Source organism: Corticium candelabrum, chromosome 14 (genome assembly GCF_963422355.1).
Source record: "Corticium candelabrum chromosome 14, ooCorCand1.1, whole genome shotgun sequence".
NCBI classification, from domain to species: domain Eukaryota; kingdom Metazoa; phylum Porifera; class Homoscleromorpha; order Homosclerophorida; family Plakinidae; genus Corticium; species Corticium candelabrum.
In genome coordinates this window covers 2,061,235-2,079,666 of record NC_085098.1, presented here as the reverse complement: position 1 = coordinate 2,079,666, position 18,432 = coordinate 2,061,235, and the positions used below count along the sequence as shown (strand labels likewise).

Below are 18,432 nucleotides of genomic sequence, written 5' to 3'. Positions count from 1 at the left end.
ACGATACACACAATCACGTGACAGCAAATTTAAAACCTACAACACAGTTAGAATATCTACAGACTAGCAAACTAATGTGTTACTTACTATTTTAACAAAATATTAAGTTAATAATAATAGACAATTGTTAAATGAAATCTCGGAATTAATTACCTCAGCCTTGAGTTGATTTCAACCGAATTATGATGGAGGTATCTTCTTCAGTACAGTATGTACAGTAAATGGGTAGACACTAAATGTTTGATTACAGAAAAAAGATCCTAACCAATTTCGTCGTACGTGGGACAAAGAGAAGTATGAGAAGCGCGCGAAAGAAAGAGCGTTTCAAGAAGACGAAGACAAATGTAATGCAGACACGAGACAGATTCAATTTGCTGTAATGGCGTATTTCGTACTGTAGTCGTTAGAAGACCTGAAGCAGGAAAAAGGGAATTGTTGAAACCAAGAGAATATGATGTACGTTGTGTGTGTGTGTGTGTGTGTGTGTGTGTGTGTGTGTGTGTGTGTGTGTGTGTGTGTGTGTGTGTGTGTGTGTGTGTGTTTGTGTGTGTGTGTGTGTGTGTGTGCGTGCGTGCGTGCGTGCGTGCGTGCGTGTGTGTGTGTGTGTCCATCCATCCATCCATTGATGATCGATATTCTAGACGTCGAGTTTACTATAGAGCAACAGTTTTGTTGTGCTCGGTAGGTTGATCTTGATTCAAGCGTGGGGAAGTCGATAGTAGTCAATAAAACAACACCTTCAGCTCAAGCCGGAGGGTTGCATGCCTGAATGCACAAATTATTGATTGATCAAAATATGTGATGTGTGTTCTTTAGTTTCTACTGTAATGTGTGTGACTGTGTGGTGAAGGATTCAATAAACTTTCTGGATCACATCAATGGAAGAAAACGTGAGTTGGAAACAGTATGGACGATAGTTTTTGTCCATCCATCAATTTATTGTTTGTCTGAAGAGTAGAGCTGGTTTATTTAATCATGTTGTCATACTAAGTGACCGTGTTACGTTGTGGGCATGTTTCATTGGTGTACAAGTGTACTCGTGTTATAGATCAGAGAAACATGGGCATGTCAATGAAGGTTGAACGTTCGACTGTTGAGCAAGTAAGGGCACGCTTTGAGATGCACAAAAGAAAGTCTCAAGAGAAAAAAGAAGTCAGAGAATACGGTAGAGTAGAAGAGGTAGATTGATAGGGAACTGCTTTTATTGTGTCTTGTATAGATATCGAAGCAGTAGCAAGTGCCAGAAGAGAAGAAGTAGGTCATAAGTATAAATGCTGGAATGATCATAGTGCATCTGCTTCTGTGTCTGTTTTGTTGTCCATCTGCATGTCTGTGTAGCTTTCATATTCATTTATTTGAAAATGAAGTTTAGTGCATTAGCAAGGAAAGCTGAGTTCATTTCACTGTCAACTGCTAAAATCCAACTGTAACTAAGTCGTCTTCTGTCGGTCATCTTGCAAGATGCAATGCCACTGTTGATTCCCACTAATAGTATCAATATTGATAAACATAGAAAACCAAAGTTATGCCTTTCAGTAAGTGTATGGCTGGAAGATTTGGGTTAGGATTGTAAATGTGACAACCTGTCCTGTCAGTCTGTATGTCTGTCTGTCTTTATGGATATCATTCTGTATCTGTCTGTGTTTTGGTGTGTTTTGTTCATGTACTGTACTGGAGTGGACACTTCGACGATGCTAGCGACAGTATGTCCAATGGATTGCTTGTGTCCATTGATTACTTTAGCAGCAGTTAAGGAACTTGCCATGGTTCATGTTCAGTGGTTATATACAGTAGCATGGACTGTTTGTGTGTGGTTGATATGCATTTGCAGGCTAACAGACATGTAATGCTTATGAATTCCAGAGCCTAACCTGTTTGTGCCTGTCTGTGTTGGCATGACTACATTGTACCAAACATAATGTTTGCTTTCAGACTGGATCAGAGTCTGGATGATGAGAGTCAGAGTTAGGTGAAACACTGACTTTCATGGTACCAAATTACGTCACACTTGTGTCTTTCACATGTTATTGTCTTTGAATGTTTGTCATGAGCTGGATAAATATCATCATGCCTGATGACATGTGACTACTTGTAGTTCGAGTTTCACTCTTTTTATTCAGCCCATTGTTAGCACATACAATACTCTTTTGTTCCAAATTGCAAAGGTTTTGCTGGCTTGCTGAATTCTCTCAATAACATCAGAATGACAGTCTCCTGAGCTAGTCACAATACTACCCAGACAGCAAAATTCAGACACATTCTCAAGGAAATGACCATTAATCGACTGATATCACACACCGACCACACACACACACCGACCACACACACACACCGACCACACACACACACACACACACACACACACACACACACACACACACACACACACACACACACACACAGCTGTCTCCCTCTCATGGAACTCTTTAATTAATGTAGGAGGAACATCAAAGATCAGATCGCCGTGAAAGACGTAAAGAAAGAAAACGACGAAGACGAGAAGATGAAGATGATGAAGACCTTGGTGGACTAGATCCTGCAATGGTATCTGTGATGGGATTTGATGGTTTCAGTACTAAAACAAAAGCAAAGTAGGTGACAAAATAATACAATAGGCTATGCACACAGTAAGTTAGAACATGACGTCCGTGTCCAAGCTTTGTGGGCTTCTTGTGATCTATGAGTGCATTACTGGAGAAAAAAGCTGATAACATTCATTGTACTTTTCAAATAGAGAATGCTTCATTTCATGTGCCTGCAACCAGAAAACATATTAAAGATATGAACTGGCAATCTAAACTGTATGTACAGATGATTAGCAGTGAGAAAGTGTCAATTTCAGATAGAGGTATAGTTCTAAGCAATGCATCATAAGGTACTGATGAGTAGATGCACTGATGAGAAAGGAGATAAACACGAAGTGAAACAAGAGAATTTACAAACAGAGATGAGCAGTGGTAGTTACATGTATTGTTTACTGCATCACATGACATGTCATTGGTCACAAGTGAAATTTTAAAGTGAGGTTAACAATATAAATTATTGCATTATTACTATGAAAACATCTTTGTTTCGTACCGTGAAGACTCTCTTAGGTGAAGGTAATAATGGTGTAGTCTTTCTTGTTTATTCCGTCTTCTCTGCCATTGGTCCAAGGTATAGAACAACATTCAGTATGACAGACTCTGGACAATCGTTTTAAGGTACTTTTCTAATTTTTGGACAAAATCAGAGTCAAATTGTTGACCCATACTGCTAAACACTGAAAGCAACATTTTGGCAGTGGTTACAATATATTCTGACCCATTCACAATTGTGACTGTATTGGATGTAGATGCACTCCTTGCCATTACCTGAATATGTGATTTCACTAATGAAATGTTGACCAAATAGAGGGTTGCCAAGTGTTTCCAGTGTGTTCATTAATTGACCTTGACTAGGTGTGGACCTGCTGTATTTCTTTCAATTATGCTTGTATAATCACTTAGACTCCTTGCTTTCACTCATTGCATAGATTCTACTGTAGTAGTAGTAGTAGTAGTAGTAGTAGTAGTAGTAGTAGTAGTAGTAGTGTGTTTTGGTCAATACTGGATATCCAGAGTGTCGTGGATCCACTATTCTCGATTCTAGTGTAGGTGCTGTTATATATATGTGGGTTGCCAGGGCACTTATGGTTCCTAGAAGAGTCTTTCTTTCCCTGTATGTAAAACCAACAATGAATAGGAATCTAGCCATATCCAATATGCTGTACTAATACTTAGAAGGAGATTCCTTTGCTTTGTTTACAGCAGCAATTCTGCTTTCGTGGATGTCACTAAGTTTTGAATTAGTTCCAGTCGTAGTTTTTGCCACTCGAATGTGATTGTTTCTTTCAATTCTTCCTTATTGGATGGATCTGGAGTTCTGCTGCGACACTGCCCAAAGGTTTTCTATCAAATTGAGACCGGATCCTCTTTCCATTTGGTAACAGTCTTTGCACAGTGGGCAGCTGCATTGTCATCGGGCAGAAATGTTGGCTTCATTTACCATCTCGTGTCCTAACTAGAGGGAGAAAATGTTCATTGAGAGATGTATCTTTGTTCCTTTACACCACCTTTAGTGAAACAAGAGGCCCAACACCGTCACTTGAGATCGCTCCCCAAATCATCCATGATGTGCCTTGTTGGACAGTTCCATCCGTGCACATCAGCAACCACTCTTCAGTAGATTTCCTCCATACATACATATTACACTTGGCCATCTCTTCGATTTAGCGTAATCTTGCTTTCGGCAGTAAAGGCAATATTTCCCAACTCCTCCACGGTCATGCCTTTGTGCTCGTGGACCCACTGTACTCTCTTCCTTTGTTGGTGTTGCTAATGAAAGGTTTCTTTCGAGCTGCTCGTCCTCTATATTCCAGTTCTTTCAGTCTTCTTCTAGTTGTTCTATGGCTAAGTGTTTTGAAACAATTGGCTCCATTTCTGTGAGATGACCTTGCAAGAAGATCTCCTGCTTTCCCTGACAATTTTTTTGCAGGTGCGCAGTTCCCAACGCATTGCTTTCCAAAGTCTTCCAGTCCTAGCCTTGTTGGCCACTGGTCCAGTTGCTTTGTACTTCTTAGTATGTTTGCCACTCATTGTCACTGCAGCTGACATTGTCATCCCTGCCTTCACCATGCCGACTCTCTCTGATTGCTCTTCAGTGGTGAGTTCTCTTCGTCGTGACATAGTAGCTGAGAAGGAGTCCTAGTCTTCTTGAACTTCAAGGAATGCATACGAAATATGCAAACCTTGGTGTTTGTGTATCCTATACTAAGACTTTTGGCAACCCACCATAGATGGGCAGGGATGGATGAAATGATCCAGCACACTTCTCTATTCTGATGCATGAGAGACTATCTAGAACCAGAACTGACGATATGGATTCATAAGGAAATCTTTACTGGGCCTTTCTGAAAGATCTGAAGGTTTAATTCACCACATAACTGATATCTGGATAGTGTTCTGAAGTAGCCTAGCAATTTCCACTTACAGTGAGTTTACCTTGTGCTATTAGAACTTGCAAGTGAAATGGCTGCACGTGCACTTACCTAATAGGGTATGTACTAGCAATTAAACCCTACGTCATATACTTGGCTAACCCTCTGAGGCTTTAATTATGCAAAATCTAGTTGATTGAGTGCACTCACATCATTTAGGTTAGGTTTCCTTAGTACTGCACTGAGGTTGAATTATATTAATGAAACTAAGTATTTGTTGCTGCTCAATTAATTAGTAAACCATGGCACTGGCCAATTAATGTTACAGTTGGATGTGGCTGTAGTGTACCAGTTATAAAATGGACTTGTAATCACAGTCTTTTGTCTAATGAAACCTAAGCAAATTTAACCACAGCTTTGAAATTGTTTTGTCTCTTGTGACTGGCCAGTAATCTGATCAAACACATTACTGTGTCTGTGTCTAACTATTTGTCTCCTGTTTCTTAGAAGAAATATATCATCCCCCCCTCTCTCTCTACTCTTTCTCATCAGGCAATAACTTCATACTTATATATTTCATTGCTCTTTTGTATTGGATATACAATGTATCCATTTAGACGAGCTTGTTGTAAGTTGGAGTGGCTTGAGACCAACTGGTTAGCTTCAACTCTATCGATCCAGTGATTTGGTACTGCATGGTATGAGGGTTAAGTTGGATCTTTTATGTGTACCAACTGTTGCTGCAAAGGAACAACTCAATCTATACCACACTGAGATGCTTCTTGTAGCCAGTAGTGTGACAGTCAGACTGATGATCTCTTAGTCCATTTGTTCCACATCACCTGCTGCTAGTCACTCAGTCAGTCAGTTGCTTGGCTGGTCAGTTTTGTAGTCATTCAACTGGCTATTGGTTAGTTAGTATGTGCATATAATGTATGTGATTTATTCTACGCTATTTCTCACACTATCACAAACATTAAACGATTCTCACCATTGCAACATCATTAGGTTTTTGATTGGTCAATGTCATCTTATTTCTCTCGTTGGCTTCTTTGTATTCATGATCCCACAGTTGTCTCCATGCAGCAGTTGGATCTACCTTATCTTCTTTTGCATGCACTTTCTGTTTGCGTTTATTCATGCTGCCAAGTCGTGTAGTCCACCATCTACCCATTAGTTTTCTCTTTCCTCTGCATTTGGTTGTAAGAGTATGGGAAAATACTGACAGTTCCTTACTTCCATCCCCATTTCTTTGAAAACTTTGAATTTTTTCAGAGTGCATGAGTCCCTCACCATTAGAGCTCTCATCAGACTCGTCACTACTGATAGTGATTACTTCGCAGGAGTTCACACCATTGCCCTTATGACTACCGTGAGAGTCTGCTGTAATAAGCAACCATAAACACAGTGGAAATGGAAAGAATGTTTAATTAATCTGAGAACTTCTATTAAGGGCATGGCTACACTTACCCATCCTTGGTCTTGTTGTCTGTTTTCTTGTCATCTCTAATTCATCAGTAAAGTCATACACTGAAAACTTGTCACCTTGACTGCATGTCATCCGGTCATCTAGAACATGATCATTAAGCTATAGTGCAGTTGAAAGCACTGACTCAATGAGCAACACACACACACACACACACACACACACACACACACACACACACACACACACACACACACACACACACACACACACACACACACCATGCAGTACCACCACCACCACCACTTTTAAATACAAGTTCCAAATCCATAAATCTGACATTTGAACTTATTCAAGACGCCATGTGAGTATTAGAACTAAGAATCTTAAATGTTCTTAGTAGTGTATGAGCAACACCCTTGTAGCGCCCTTGTAGTTTGATTGATGAACTGTTACTAAGTTTCCATCAAAGTACATGCCCACACCAAGCTTGTTCTAGAGGGGATCTGGGCACCACTACTAACACTTAAAGTCTAGCACGAGTGGGTCTGGTAAGATGCTACTTCTAGACTGTTGTATGACCAAAGATGCTAACCTTCTTCACTTAAAAGCGTATAGTTACAAGGTTTCAGTGTACACTTAAGTTAATTAAGAACTTTGTTGCTAATACATGTAAGTCACTCCATCACAGAGTATCAACTTGTCGATGCATATTTAAATTTACTGACAGCACAAATTATATTTAATCAATCAAACAGACAACTACCGCACTTGTACCTTTCTTCGTTTGGAACTCCTGCTTTGCATCTGACGCCAACTGGCACCATTTCTTTTTCATTATCATTTTCACTTTAGTTTCTGTCAAGTAGGGACATGATTTCACTATCCGAGGTTTCTCTTGCTGACAAAACTTCACGTATCCATATGCAAGTGCTCGCTCCATGTTTCTAAAACAAATTTAACATAAACAGACCGAAAAATTAAGTTCTAGTTGAATTGCAACATAGGGCTGCGGCTGCAGTGTTTAGCTAATTAGTGAACAGGACGCTTTTGCTTACAGCAAAGTCGTCTATCGCAATGAAATGTGTCAAAACTTGATTAATTAATTAAAATACTGAATTCTAATAGTTAATAAATAAGTTGCAGTTTCTTTAATTAAAGAAAAACAACCTTGCAGTTCCTAACAAGCGAAAGCCGGCGGCGTTCTCGTCTCATTTGATCGACTGAAAACCGCTAAGCTAGTGCCCGGATTAGGAAATTCCCCGCAACAATTTTTAGCAATGTGCCGAGGTTTGCATTTTGCAAATAGGTACAGTACAACACACGGGGCTGCTACTCCTACGTATTTTTACGTGATCTACGTCAAAACGGCACTTCCCAGACCCTACGAAATTCGTGCATGTAACTTACGTACACTGTATGACCTACGCAGTTCGCTAGTGCCTAGTGGACTTGGAAATAACAAATCTGCTAATTGTAACTGTTGTGGCTAGACGGCAGAATTGATGGGTGGGTTTTAGTAAGAGCACTTTGCGTGCATGTGGTAAGGTCACTTTTGAAATATCAGGAATGAATGACTGGTGACTTGATAGAATCGATATATTAGATGACTTATAGTATGATGTTACCTCCGATAATGTACTCTCCGATCATGTTAATCCGATCAGTAGGAGGTTTGCGGTTTACGGGAAGTAGGCGTGGTCTAACAACCAGCATGGGCGTGGACGTGATTTATACAAACAACCAATACGCATTTTATTGGAAGACGACATTTTTGTGGCCACATACTATTATCCGCCTCCTAGCGTACGCTAAAACAGTATGCAGCTTTAGTTATATTATGGATTTAGTAGGAAAAGTTTCACGTAGCCAGCCCCTCCCCTTTTCGGGCTACCAAAGTAGAAAAGGAGAGGCCTGGCTCCGCCAGACTACGGGCACATTTCTTTAGTCTCCACCCAGTGGGGGTGGATTAGTTTGTGGGGTTAAGATGAACTCAACCGGATTAGGTTGTGGAGATAAAGAAACCAGTAGATGTCCACAAACTCAACCGGATTAGGTTGTGGGAGAATAAAGAAGTGCGCCCTAGGTTAGGCCATAGTGTAATTACTAGGAACAGCCCCAAAGTCATGTGACAAACATAGGTTGTCTTATGACTGATTCTTGACGCATTGATTGGCTCTGTTTCCTATTAGACCTTAAGAGTGTAGGACAGGCTGATAATTCACTAATGCCCAATTCTCCGTATAATTTTACCACAAGAAACTAACTCCCTGCTTTTACAGTAAAAACACTGAACATTGACATCAACCTTGCAAAGCAGAAGAGCAACTGTTTACTTTACAAAGCTGTAAACCAATGCAGGCAAAGCACTAAATAATTAATTAACACTTGGATGAAAGTCAGTAAACACCATCACTGTGGGTTGTTTTCTTTTTTCCAATGAGTAAGTATACTAGAACATACAGAGGCGTAACTAGGCATGAGGCAACCGAGGCAGTTGCCTCGGTAAAAAAAAAGGGTGTGGCGTTGCAAAAATTTTGCTGCATGTAGGTTAGGAGCAGAAGATATGACATTCTGCACTAACAAAATCTGCTATCGTGTTCTTTTCAAATTTGAAACCGCGTGCGTAAACTCTCTGATACTCAACTTTAGCGCACGTTCTTGGCACGTGAAGCACTTGCAAGACACGTGGCTCTTTTATATATTCATAGAGACGTGGCTGTAAGCAGAGAGAATGTCTTACAAAGATTTGATTGTACAGGACACCGCCGATTGGGGCAATTGTCGTTATAGAGGCTCCATGTTCACTTTGATTAATTAATTAAAGTATATATGTAGTAGACTACTAGTAGTTTGAGGCTAAATATATTGCCTTATTGATATAAAACTTGCCTCGGTAAAATTTTAATGCTAGTTACGCCCCTGTCATATCAAGTGCACATTTTGTAAATGTATCTAAAGAATGATACAGACAAGACTGTTTTATGCAGTATATGATGCATGCTGCACTTTTGATATAAACAATTCTATACTCTACTGGCAACATAACAGATATGCATGTGCTATGTAATCTAATGTTGCCTTGCATTCTGTGACTACAAATAGCAGAAAAAGAAAAATGAGTATCTTCGGTGTGACTCGCACATACCTAGAATGGTCACAGAAACCTAGATCACAACAAAGTTTAGTTGTCTGATTTAGATACCAATATAGATAAGTTACTTAACAATCCTGGATGTGGTTAAGACAATTGATCGGTGACTCTCTGTGATGCATAATAGCACTAAAGATCATCTGTGTTTCTGTTAGAGAGAGAGCGGTAATAACTTTTACATTAAGTCAGCCACATTGACTTGAATAAAATATGACAACAATATACCAGGCAATATAGCCGTACTGCTACAGAACCCTCATACTGTAAACACATCAGTCATTCAAATACGCAATAAATACTAAATAAATATTACTAGAGCGAGATAGCACTATAAACATAGATACCAAAAGACTACTTGTCTCCACATCATTAGAAGAATTCTTACCACATTTTAAAAGAAGTCTTGTGTGTACAGTACATCTCAGAAGTTGAATCAGTTCTCTTAGAAACAGAACCACAAGTGCAAGTTGTGTCTGGCCATGAAAGGTTCCGCCCACGCAGCAAATTTCTGATGGTATGTCTGTGTACACACACAAAGACATAATAGTTACTAACCAAACTTGGTACTTAAAGTAGTTTAATCTCCCAACCGCAGTTTCTAAGACAGCATCTCTAACCTAGAGAAGAGAAACCTAGCTTCCAAAGCAGTTTTTAGGAAAGAAATATCAAATTGTCCCCATCTTTCTTCTCTTGAATAACACTCTTTCACACTATTCACATATAAGTAATAAAAACAAAATGTAATTTGACATATTTCTATTATTTTAAAATTAATTTTGCAGCATTTATAGCTCCCTCACCAGACCATCCTTAATTGAGCTTATACTTATTATAACTACAACTTTGTGCTCCTGAGCAATATGTGACACATCACTATTGCACCTGTGTTAATGATGTGTAGATATATTAATGTGATTAAAATGATATTAATTAGCTGATGTCCACATGTAATAAGTTCTTTTGGTACAGACACACATTCACATCAATTAATTTCTATTTCTATACTGGTTGATAACTAATGGGTTCATACAAGAGTAATGAATCAACAAACAATGTCTGGTAGCTAGGTATCACTTGAACTGCTGCAACCACCTACTTCATGGGCACAACCAAAACCTTGTTTGCATGCAGTTTCTCCTATATTGTACTAAGTACTTTACTGCCAAGTTTTCCTCCCCTTTCATCCTGCTACAACAGGAACGGTGAACAACTGCTACTCTTCTTTCATCCACAACATTAGCATAGCACCAACCACAAAATTTCAACTCGACCTGATATCTATAACAGTTCAAATGCATATGCAATTAATCACACATCAAATAGAGCAAAAGCATCTAGCTAGCTAACCTATATCTTTAATTAATCTACTTGTTGACTATGCCTCACTACTTTTCACTCTATTGCACTTGTATGTTAAAGAGTTGGTCACTTCATAATCCAATACTTCAACTATCTAGCTAGGTCCAGCTAGGCCAGAGTGAGTTGACTGGTGTAGGTAACTTCTGTTATCTGTTTAGAATATACAGTGACTAGAGAGGCACATCTCAAACACATGGGTATGACAGCTGTAGCTGTCAGAGAGCTGAAAAACACCATGGCCACTTGCCACTAATTGTATAAAATTCTAAATCAGAAATTGCACATAAGAATTAATTCTGAATAGGGGAACAATGTGATTGTGGTTTACACTACGTCTTAGATAGGATAAATACTGAACACATAGTCAGTCAAACTATACATAAAGAATAGCCATATCTCTGATTTGTAATCCTTGTTCTCATTAGCAGAAATGTCTTAATGTCCTGATTAACTCACAAACGCAATTAATTAAGTGTCCAATACCCAATAAAACAAAACTATTGGTGAAAGTTACCCTATAAAACAAACTAATAGTGAGCAGTTATGTGGCATTTTTCTTGAATAAAGTATATTGGCAGATTCTATTGTGGCAATCTGGACAATTGACATTACTGTGCCAGCACAAGTAGGATAGTTTTCAGCAGCCTAATCCCAAGCTTTTGGTCAGTCTGCCTCCAATAGCATTTGAACTATTTTCACGTGTGGGATTTTCTTGAACTTCCTTCTCCATTGAAATCTTTACTGTCATATTTACCTCCCTGCTGGTACAATAGAAGGAAAGTCTAGCTTCTTGAGATACCAGTATCATAGGGGACATCTTTTGCCAGCAAAATCTCTTGAAGAGTTCTCACTTTAGGGCAAACCATTGCCAGAGCTGCTGCTCTAAAATCAGCTCCCCAAAACGAGAAGGAGAACTATAGAGACAACTTCCCCATCTGGGGTAGAAACTACCTCCCTAGAGCTTACACTCTGCAAAGTTAGACCTCCAGAAGGTCTAATCCTAATGCAGAACCTCTCCTAAACCCACCCCATCCATGACTATGTTTTATGGCATAACGAAAGGCATAATGAGCGTCTGCTGTGGCTTCTTCTGAATCTCTACATAGTGGTCATCTCAAATGACACGCTATATGACACTAATTCTCGTGGTACACAGCAAAATATATGCAGAGTTTTGTTTATAGCATTTTCCAGAAATGCTATAACTGAGCATTTCATGAACAGTTTTCGACTGGCAAAGACATTCCATGTACAGTGTGTTCCATTAATAATAAACATTACTAAAATGTCTATAAATGTTACTAAAATAAACTAAAATAAATTCTATTCATGAAACATATCAGCAGTGTATGCTTTATTTTGTTAATTTATATAAATACAAATTTCACGTACTATAATCACTCCATACCATTACATAATGGTATTTGTACAAAGATATCCTATAAAACAGTAGAAATCTCACTAATGAATAAATATGATGAAAGACACAAAAATACATTTTCTGCATCACATTCTTTCTACTTGTAGTGCAAAATACCATAATTATTGAAATTAGTGCAAAAATATATCAAATAGGTATATCACCATTATCATCGCGTGATTTAAAATACAAATTAACATGGTTCAAGGTTTCAAATAATCATGCTACTTATTAAATGCAAAGACAGAAATAAAGCACAAACATCATGTGTGAATAATACATGTATTTTGGAAATTTGTCAATCAAGATCAGGTATGACAAACACTTTCTTTTAGCTATATATATATAACACTGCTTGTAATAAGATATAAACTAATAGATGACATTATTATACATAGTTTAAATAAAGAATAATGAGTTTGGTGAGTGACATATATGCAAAGTTTGTATTAATCTTAGAATCACATTATCACATTAATCTTCAGAATCAAGGTATGCCATTATGAGCGATTTGATAAAATATCAACCCAAAGGCTCTGCACATATGAGAAAAGATTTACACCAGGTAACAACCTGCCATGAAGTAAATACCCGTAGCGTGCTAGTTCTCAAGAATCCACTTATAACACTAGTACAACACCATAATACTTGGTGAATGTAGTTCATAACATCACATTTTTTCTTCAGCAAAATGTTAGCAAATTTTAGATTGGTGGCAGCTCATAAAACCACCAATTTGCCAAAATATATTTGCCACCAATATTTTATTTTATAAAGTAGTTCTAAAGTTGTGCAACTGTGATAGTTTCACCTCAAAGAACACCAAAAAAAGAGTGAACACCAACAAAACTGTACACCACAAATCTGATCTACAACACTACAACATACACCACACCAGGCAGCTGAAGCAAAAAATCTGAGCAACAGTTGAACTTTCTTATGGATTTAAACAATCAGTGCATAATTTTAAAATAGCAAATAGCTATCCTGCCAAATGTCACTTAATTAAAAGTAGTCATAATCCACATATAACTACTATTTAATAAATGATTTCGAGAGTAGATATCAGCTTCAAGTTTGAGGTGGATATTAATAAAACTTAAAAACCCATATAACAAGCAGGATGTTTCGCCTTCCTTGCAAACAAGCAACCACAAACTTCATGCCATGCACATGCAAGTGCTTCATGTAGCCAACTTCTCCCCATTTCCTGTTTGCATGAAAAGGTGACCAAAGTGCATCAGCAAACTTCTGCTTCCTGTTTGTCAAGAACATGATGGCAAATTGCAGAAGTTAGGTAATAAATGACCACTTTCCCATCAAAACCTGCTACATCAGCCAAATGGTAACATTTACATGTATCATTGTCTTTCTACAACAAGTGATGTTGTTGAGGAAAGAAGTTGAGCAACAGAAGACTATGATACCATATACCTAAGTCTACTCTATGCTGTATTACTCTTAGTAAATGAAGAGCAAATGTTAGTATTAACTTTCTCCAGATGCCATAGACCTATTTGCTGTCATGTGTCTGTTACTGCAATTCAAAAATGTTATACAAATTGTGGCTTGACCTATGAAGTCTTTAGACGTTTCAAACATCATTTTAAGTTTCAAATAAAGAAATCCAATTGCTGATTTTTCCTTGCGTCAGGAAAAAATTCCCTCTTGTCTTTGAACTCTCCTTTGCTGTACTTCTCATCACAACAGAATCAAGAAATGTTTAGGAAGTGTTACAGGATTCGAAACATCAATTGCCTCTGGTGATGCTTCAAATGCAACTTATGTTTATCGAATATAACCTCAAATGTACCACTATTGAAATATTCCTATATATAGCCAGCTGGGTCATGAAGATGAGTTCCTGGATGATGACACATCAACCAGCAAATCTATTCAAAGTGGGCCATGACTTGCATCAGATCTAATCTTTTCTAAATTAGAAACGTCCATCAACACCTGCACTACAGTCATCTACTAAAGAATTTCCGGTACACAGCATAGCTACATTCAGAGCATCAAGTCACATGTTGTATCTCCATCATGACAAGCCTAGCTTCATACATGTATCATGACAAGCCTAGCTTCACACTAAATATACTAAAATTCCAAAAAGAGTAGTCTGTAGATGATATGAGAATTTGCTGCATCTGCAGATATTTTGTACCAGTCGCTTGAAGTGCAGATCAAACATTCCTCGTGTAATTTCCTGTCTACATGTGTAACGAGAGACTGCTTATTTAAATATTGAAATTGATAAAGATCACTATCAACAACACTAAATCAATTTAGAAACATGACTCACCAAAGAGTACACTTAAACACCAATCTGCATCTGCACTAATGTGTAACATATAGCCTGTTAACTAAATCAAACTGGATTTTCATAAAAGCAAAGACATCACTAGATCAACACACAGTCTTGCCATCTGTGTAAACAATATATCTTCTCTTTCTTTACGCAGTCATATATAGATTAAAGGTGCTCTCACAAATACAACAGATCAACTCTGTCAGTATATACGACACAGACTAAAACCTGCTTAGTGCAGAAAATACACAGCAGCCTTCAGACACCTCACTATTCACATATCAGTCAGGGCGATATATGTCTTCCCTAGGAAGAAACTCAATAAACAGAACCTAAAAAATGACAGCATCATAACAAGTTACTGTCTTTCAGTGGGTTCACCAGTCTTACGTATTCTTTCATGGTTACATCAGCACACTGCTCTTTACTCAAGCGCCAATGCATTCCCAGTTTATGATACAGCCGACTGTTCTCCCATGCCAAAGCTTTTTCTAATCGTATCTTTGTCTATTAATTATGTACCAAATTGAAACAGATTAATAAACCAGAAGAATGTCTCCAACAAAAAATTTCAACATACTCTTTTGTTGAGATAAACAACTGGCACCATGGAGCAGCCGAGCGTGCAACAACAACATAAACAACCACACAGCAACCACTTGATATTGAAAGGCACAGTGTGACCAAGATAGTCGTTGATTCTCCCTATAGTAGCTTCAAATTCCTCAGAAGCCACCTTACACACAACAAACAATACTAAATAGGATGCTATTTTAAACCTCAATGGTGCCTCTTTGCAAAGACTTCTATCTTCCATTTTTGGCAGTTAAATAACAGCTACTGTACAGTAATGACTCCTGGTAACTAACTGTATGCACCTAGTTCACGTCTGATGGTTTAAGGCAATGACTCATCATCAGACACGTGCCATCTAGATTCATGGAGTGTGTGTGTGTGTGTGTGTGTCCGTGTTTGCATGTGTGCATGTTTGTTTGTTTGTTTGTGTGTTTGTTTGTTTGTGTGTTTGTTTGTATGTGTTTGTTTGTTTGTGTGTGTGTGTGTGTGTGTGCGCACGTGGCTCAATTGGTTAGAGAGTGCGTTTGGAGAATGGAAACATCTGGAACCTTGCAGGGTTGCAAGTCCAAGTCACAGTGATGGCGAGCTATGGCATAATTCCCTTGGGCAAGAAACTTACACACAATTGCCTCTCTTGACTCAGGAGTATGAATAAGTTCCTGGTCTTTGACTCAGGTGGCAAAGACCTCTGACTGCGACAAAGTCCATCAGCCACTGGGGTCCGGGTGGGACTTCGGGTGCCAAGTTCAAGTCACAGTGATGGCAAGCTATGGCATAATTTCCTTAAGCAAGAAACTAACACATATTTGCTTCTCTCGACTCAGGAGTATAAATGAGTACCTGGTCATTGACTGGGGTCCTAAGCGGCCATCGGCTGTGACGTGGCATCAGCCACTAGGGTCCTGGTGAGACTTCAAGTGCTCACACCACAGTTGGCTTCACAAGTCGGTGCTCCTGTGAGTGTCTAGCCCGGCTCCAGAAGTTTGCTAGCGCATACCCAGAGTTCTCTGAGTAGTGCACAGGGCCCAGCTTAACAGCTGGGGAGCGTGACTCCTGACATTTAGGATTTTAGGTGTGTGTGTGTGTGTGTGTGTGTGTGTGTGTGTGTGTGTGTGTGTGTGTGTGTGTGTGTGTGTGTGTGTGTGTGTGTGTGGCGTGTGTGTGTATGTGTGTGTGTGTGTGTGGCGTGTGTGTGTGTGTGTGTGTGTGTGTGTGGCGTGTGTGTGTGTGTGTGTGTGTGGCGTGTGTGTGTGTGTGTGTGTGTGTGTGTGTGTGTGTGTGTGTGTGTGTGTGTGTGTGTGTGTGTGTGTGTGTGGCGCTGATACAACAATAACTCACTTTTCCAACAAGCAGTGACGGAAATTCTGAATTGAAACGATTGCTCAAACCAAATCTATAAACAGAGGATCTCACTTAGAAGTGTACACAACGGTCAAGACCATGGGACTACATAGGACGTCAGACCTACACCGTCACATTTCCTACGCCTCGTATTCTCAACGGTTCTGGACGTGTAGAGATCTCGTGATGAGGCGGATCGTCTACTTCTACTATTCCTTCGTCGTAAGGGTCACCCATGACTGGCCGACTTGACGTTGCTTAGCGCGCGTTCCCACCATATTGAGAAAGTTGGTCGAGTCGTCAGATCATGGTTTGTTGAAATTGTTGTGTCTAAAAGTGCGTTTGGTTGATCAAGCTGTTGATATACAGAGTAGTAACTTCCCTCCTGTTTTACCAAAGGAAGGTCACCCTATGAGGGTTGATGGGCCTACCCGGTCTACTGTGGAAACTCCGTGAGTACAAGTACATTTACTTAGTAATATAATGGAGAATACACACTATAGAGAATTGAATGACTAATCATTCTGCGGTCGCGGAATGTTTAGCTTCTACTGCGTTGATTACAAAACTGGAAGTGACAATGTCATGATCTAGCCTGCCGTTGTCTATACGATTGCATATATTCTGACTAGTAACCGTAGGCGGCATGCATTGAATCACTGTGACTATGTCACGCTTGCTCAATATATTCTACGTGGTAGTGAGTGTGACTATGGTCATGCACTCGTCACACTAAGTGCACTTTTACTCTTTTGGTAATATGGTTTGTTTTGAAGATGTGAGACTGCAAGGAGTCATTCGAGATGGAAGCATCCACTGGAAGATTCAGAGAGAAATGTAATCTACTGTCTTGAGTTTCTTCCTGTCTTTTAATTAATGATGCAAGTTGGACAATTTGTAGTATGTGAGGAATCTCGAGGAGCTTAATCTACAAATGTTGAGGAACTTGCAGGGAGTTCATGCTCCATTCAGGCTGGGAATGGAGCGAGCTTTGGCGTCAAAAGTTAGTAGACACATTGTCTGGCAGTTCTATCTGATAAATTCTCTTGTTCTTTGGAATCTAATTTTACTCGTTTTCCAGTTACAGTTTGATAGACTGCATGCTGTATGTCTAGCTATTGGACTTTTATGTGCAGCCATGACACCTACAAAATTTAATTTTAATTTTGTGTGTAGGTTGGGCGGTTGGCTCCCCTGCAGAGCTCCAATGTCATGCTAAACGTTGTCATGGGCTTAGATGAAGTACTAGGCTTTCAAGACGCCCTTGGTGGTAAGAAACCAGATGAATAGTTATTAGACAGATGTCCTGCTGAGCTGAATAAATCTGATGTTACTATATGGAATTCACTTTGCAGGATGTGAGTACCCTGAAGTGGCTGAAAAGTCCTGTAGTGATCGGTTCCTGTTACAGGCAAGTGGAAAGACATGACTTGTACTACCGGTATTTGATTTCTGCATTCCTGCATAGACATTGTTAGCATTGACGTTAGGGTTTATCCATCTGTAGTAGAGATTGTGCAAATTAAGATTGTCATTACCTTTTCAGAATGTTCCTGCCTTCCGCGTTCCTGATTACTTGTTTTTCCAGTGTTGGTCTTGAGAACCCCATCAAGTTGTATAACTAGGACTTGTCTCAACAAACTTTTCTGCACTTCCAGATATCCACTCCTCTTATCCTGACGTCTGCGGCAATGAAATTAAGCCCTGTTGGCTGGCCAATGTGGCGGCAATTAGAACAATTAGTTAACGAGTGTAAGAAATGGGACGGGCAGTGCCAATTATTGTTTACGTACTCGTCTCTCTGACCGCATGTGTGTGATAAGGATGCATCAATGGCACGCGACCGGTAGAGTTACACTATAAATACAGCATTAAACGATACTGAGAC

At 39.2% G+C, this 18,432-nt stretch overlaps 4 protein-coding genes across 4 annotated transcripts; 2 read left to right on the top strand and 2 right to left on the bottom strand.

The window, feature by feature from the left end:
• The first annotated feature begins 122 nt into the window (after positions 1-122).
• LOC134189564 (zinc finger matrin-type protein 2-like) lies at positions 123-2,739 on the top strand. The gene is made up of 8 exons (XM_062657876.1): positions 123-191; positions 251-344; positions 401-456; positions 686-756; positions 817-890; positions 1,049-1,165; positions 1,220-1,254; positions 2,440-2,739. Exons 1-8 carry the CDS (start codon positions 183-185, stop codon positions 2,593-2,595), a joined length of 612 nt encoding a protein of 203 aa, XP_062513860.1. The 5' UTR covers positions 123-182; the 3' UTR covers positions 2,596-2,739.
• LOC134189563 (uncharacterized) lies at positions 2,620-10,758 on the bottom strand. The gene is made up of 5 exons (XM_062657875.1): positions 9,923-10,758; positions 7,161-7,330; positions 6,428-6,526; positions 5,949-6,340; positions 2,620-2,755 (listed from the first exon to the last, which is right to left on the bottom strand). The coding sequence occupies exons 2-5, from the start codon at positions 7,324-7,326 to the stop codon at positions 2,678-2,680; spliced, it is 735 nt and encodes a 244-aa protein (XP_062513859.1). The 5' UTR covers positions 7,327-7,330; positions 9,923-10,758; the 3' UTR covers positions 2,620-2,677.
• A 3,980-nt stretch (positions 10,759-14,738) lies between these two features.
• On the bottom strand, positions 14,739-16,799 carry LOC134189565 (cysteine-rich hydrophobic domain-containing protein 2-like). The gene is made up of 5 exons (XM_062657877.1): positions 16,672-16,799; positions 16,542-16,596; positions 15,208-15,363; positions 15,018-15,134; positions 14,739-14,959 (listed from the first exon to the last, which is right to left on the bottom strand). Exons 1-5 carry the CDS (start codon positions 16,779-16,781, stop codon positions 14,909-14,911), a joined length of 489 nt encoding a protein of 162 aa, XP_062513861.1. The 5' UTR covers positions 16,782-16,799; the 3' UTR covers positions 14,739-14,908.
• A 2-nt stretch (positions 16,800-16,801) lies between these two features.
• Positions 16,802-18,092, top strand: LOC134189566 (proteasome maturation protein-like). The gene is made up of 6 exons (XM_062657878.1): positions 16,802-16,854; positions 16,914-16,996; positions 17,321-17,381; positions 17,446-17,547; positions 17,721-17,814; positions 17,900-18,092. Exons 1-6 carry the CDS (start codon positions 16,852-16,854, stop codon positions 17,971-17,973), a joined length of 417 nt encoding a protein of 138 aa, XP_062513862.1. The 5' UTR covers positions 16,802-16,851; the 3' UTR covers positions 17,974-18,092.
• Positions 18,093-18,432: the final 340 nt, after the last annotated feature.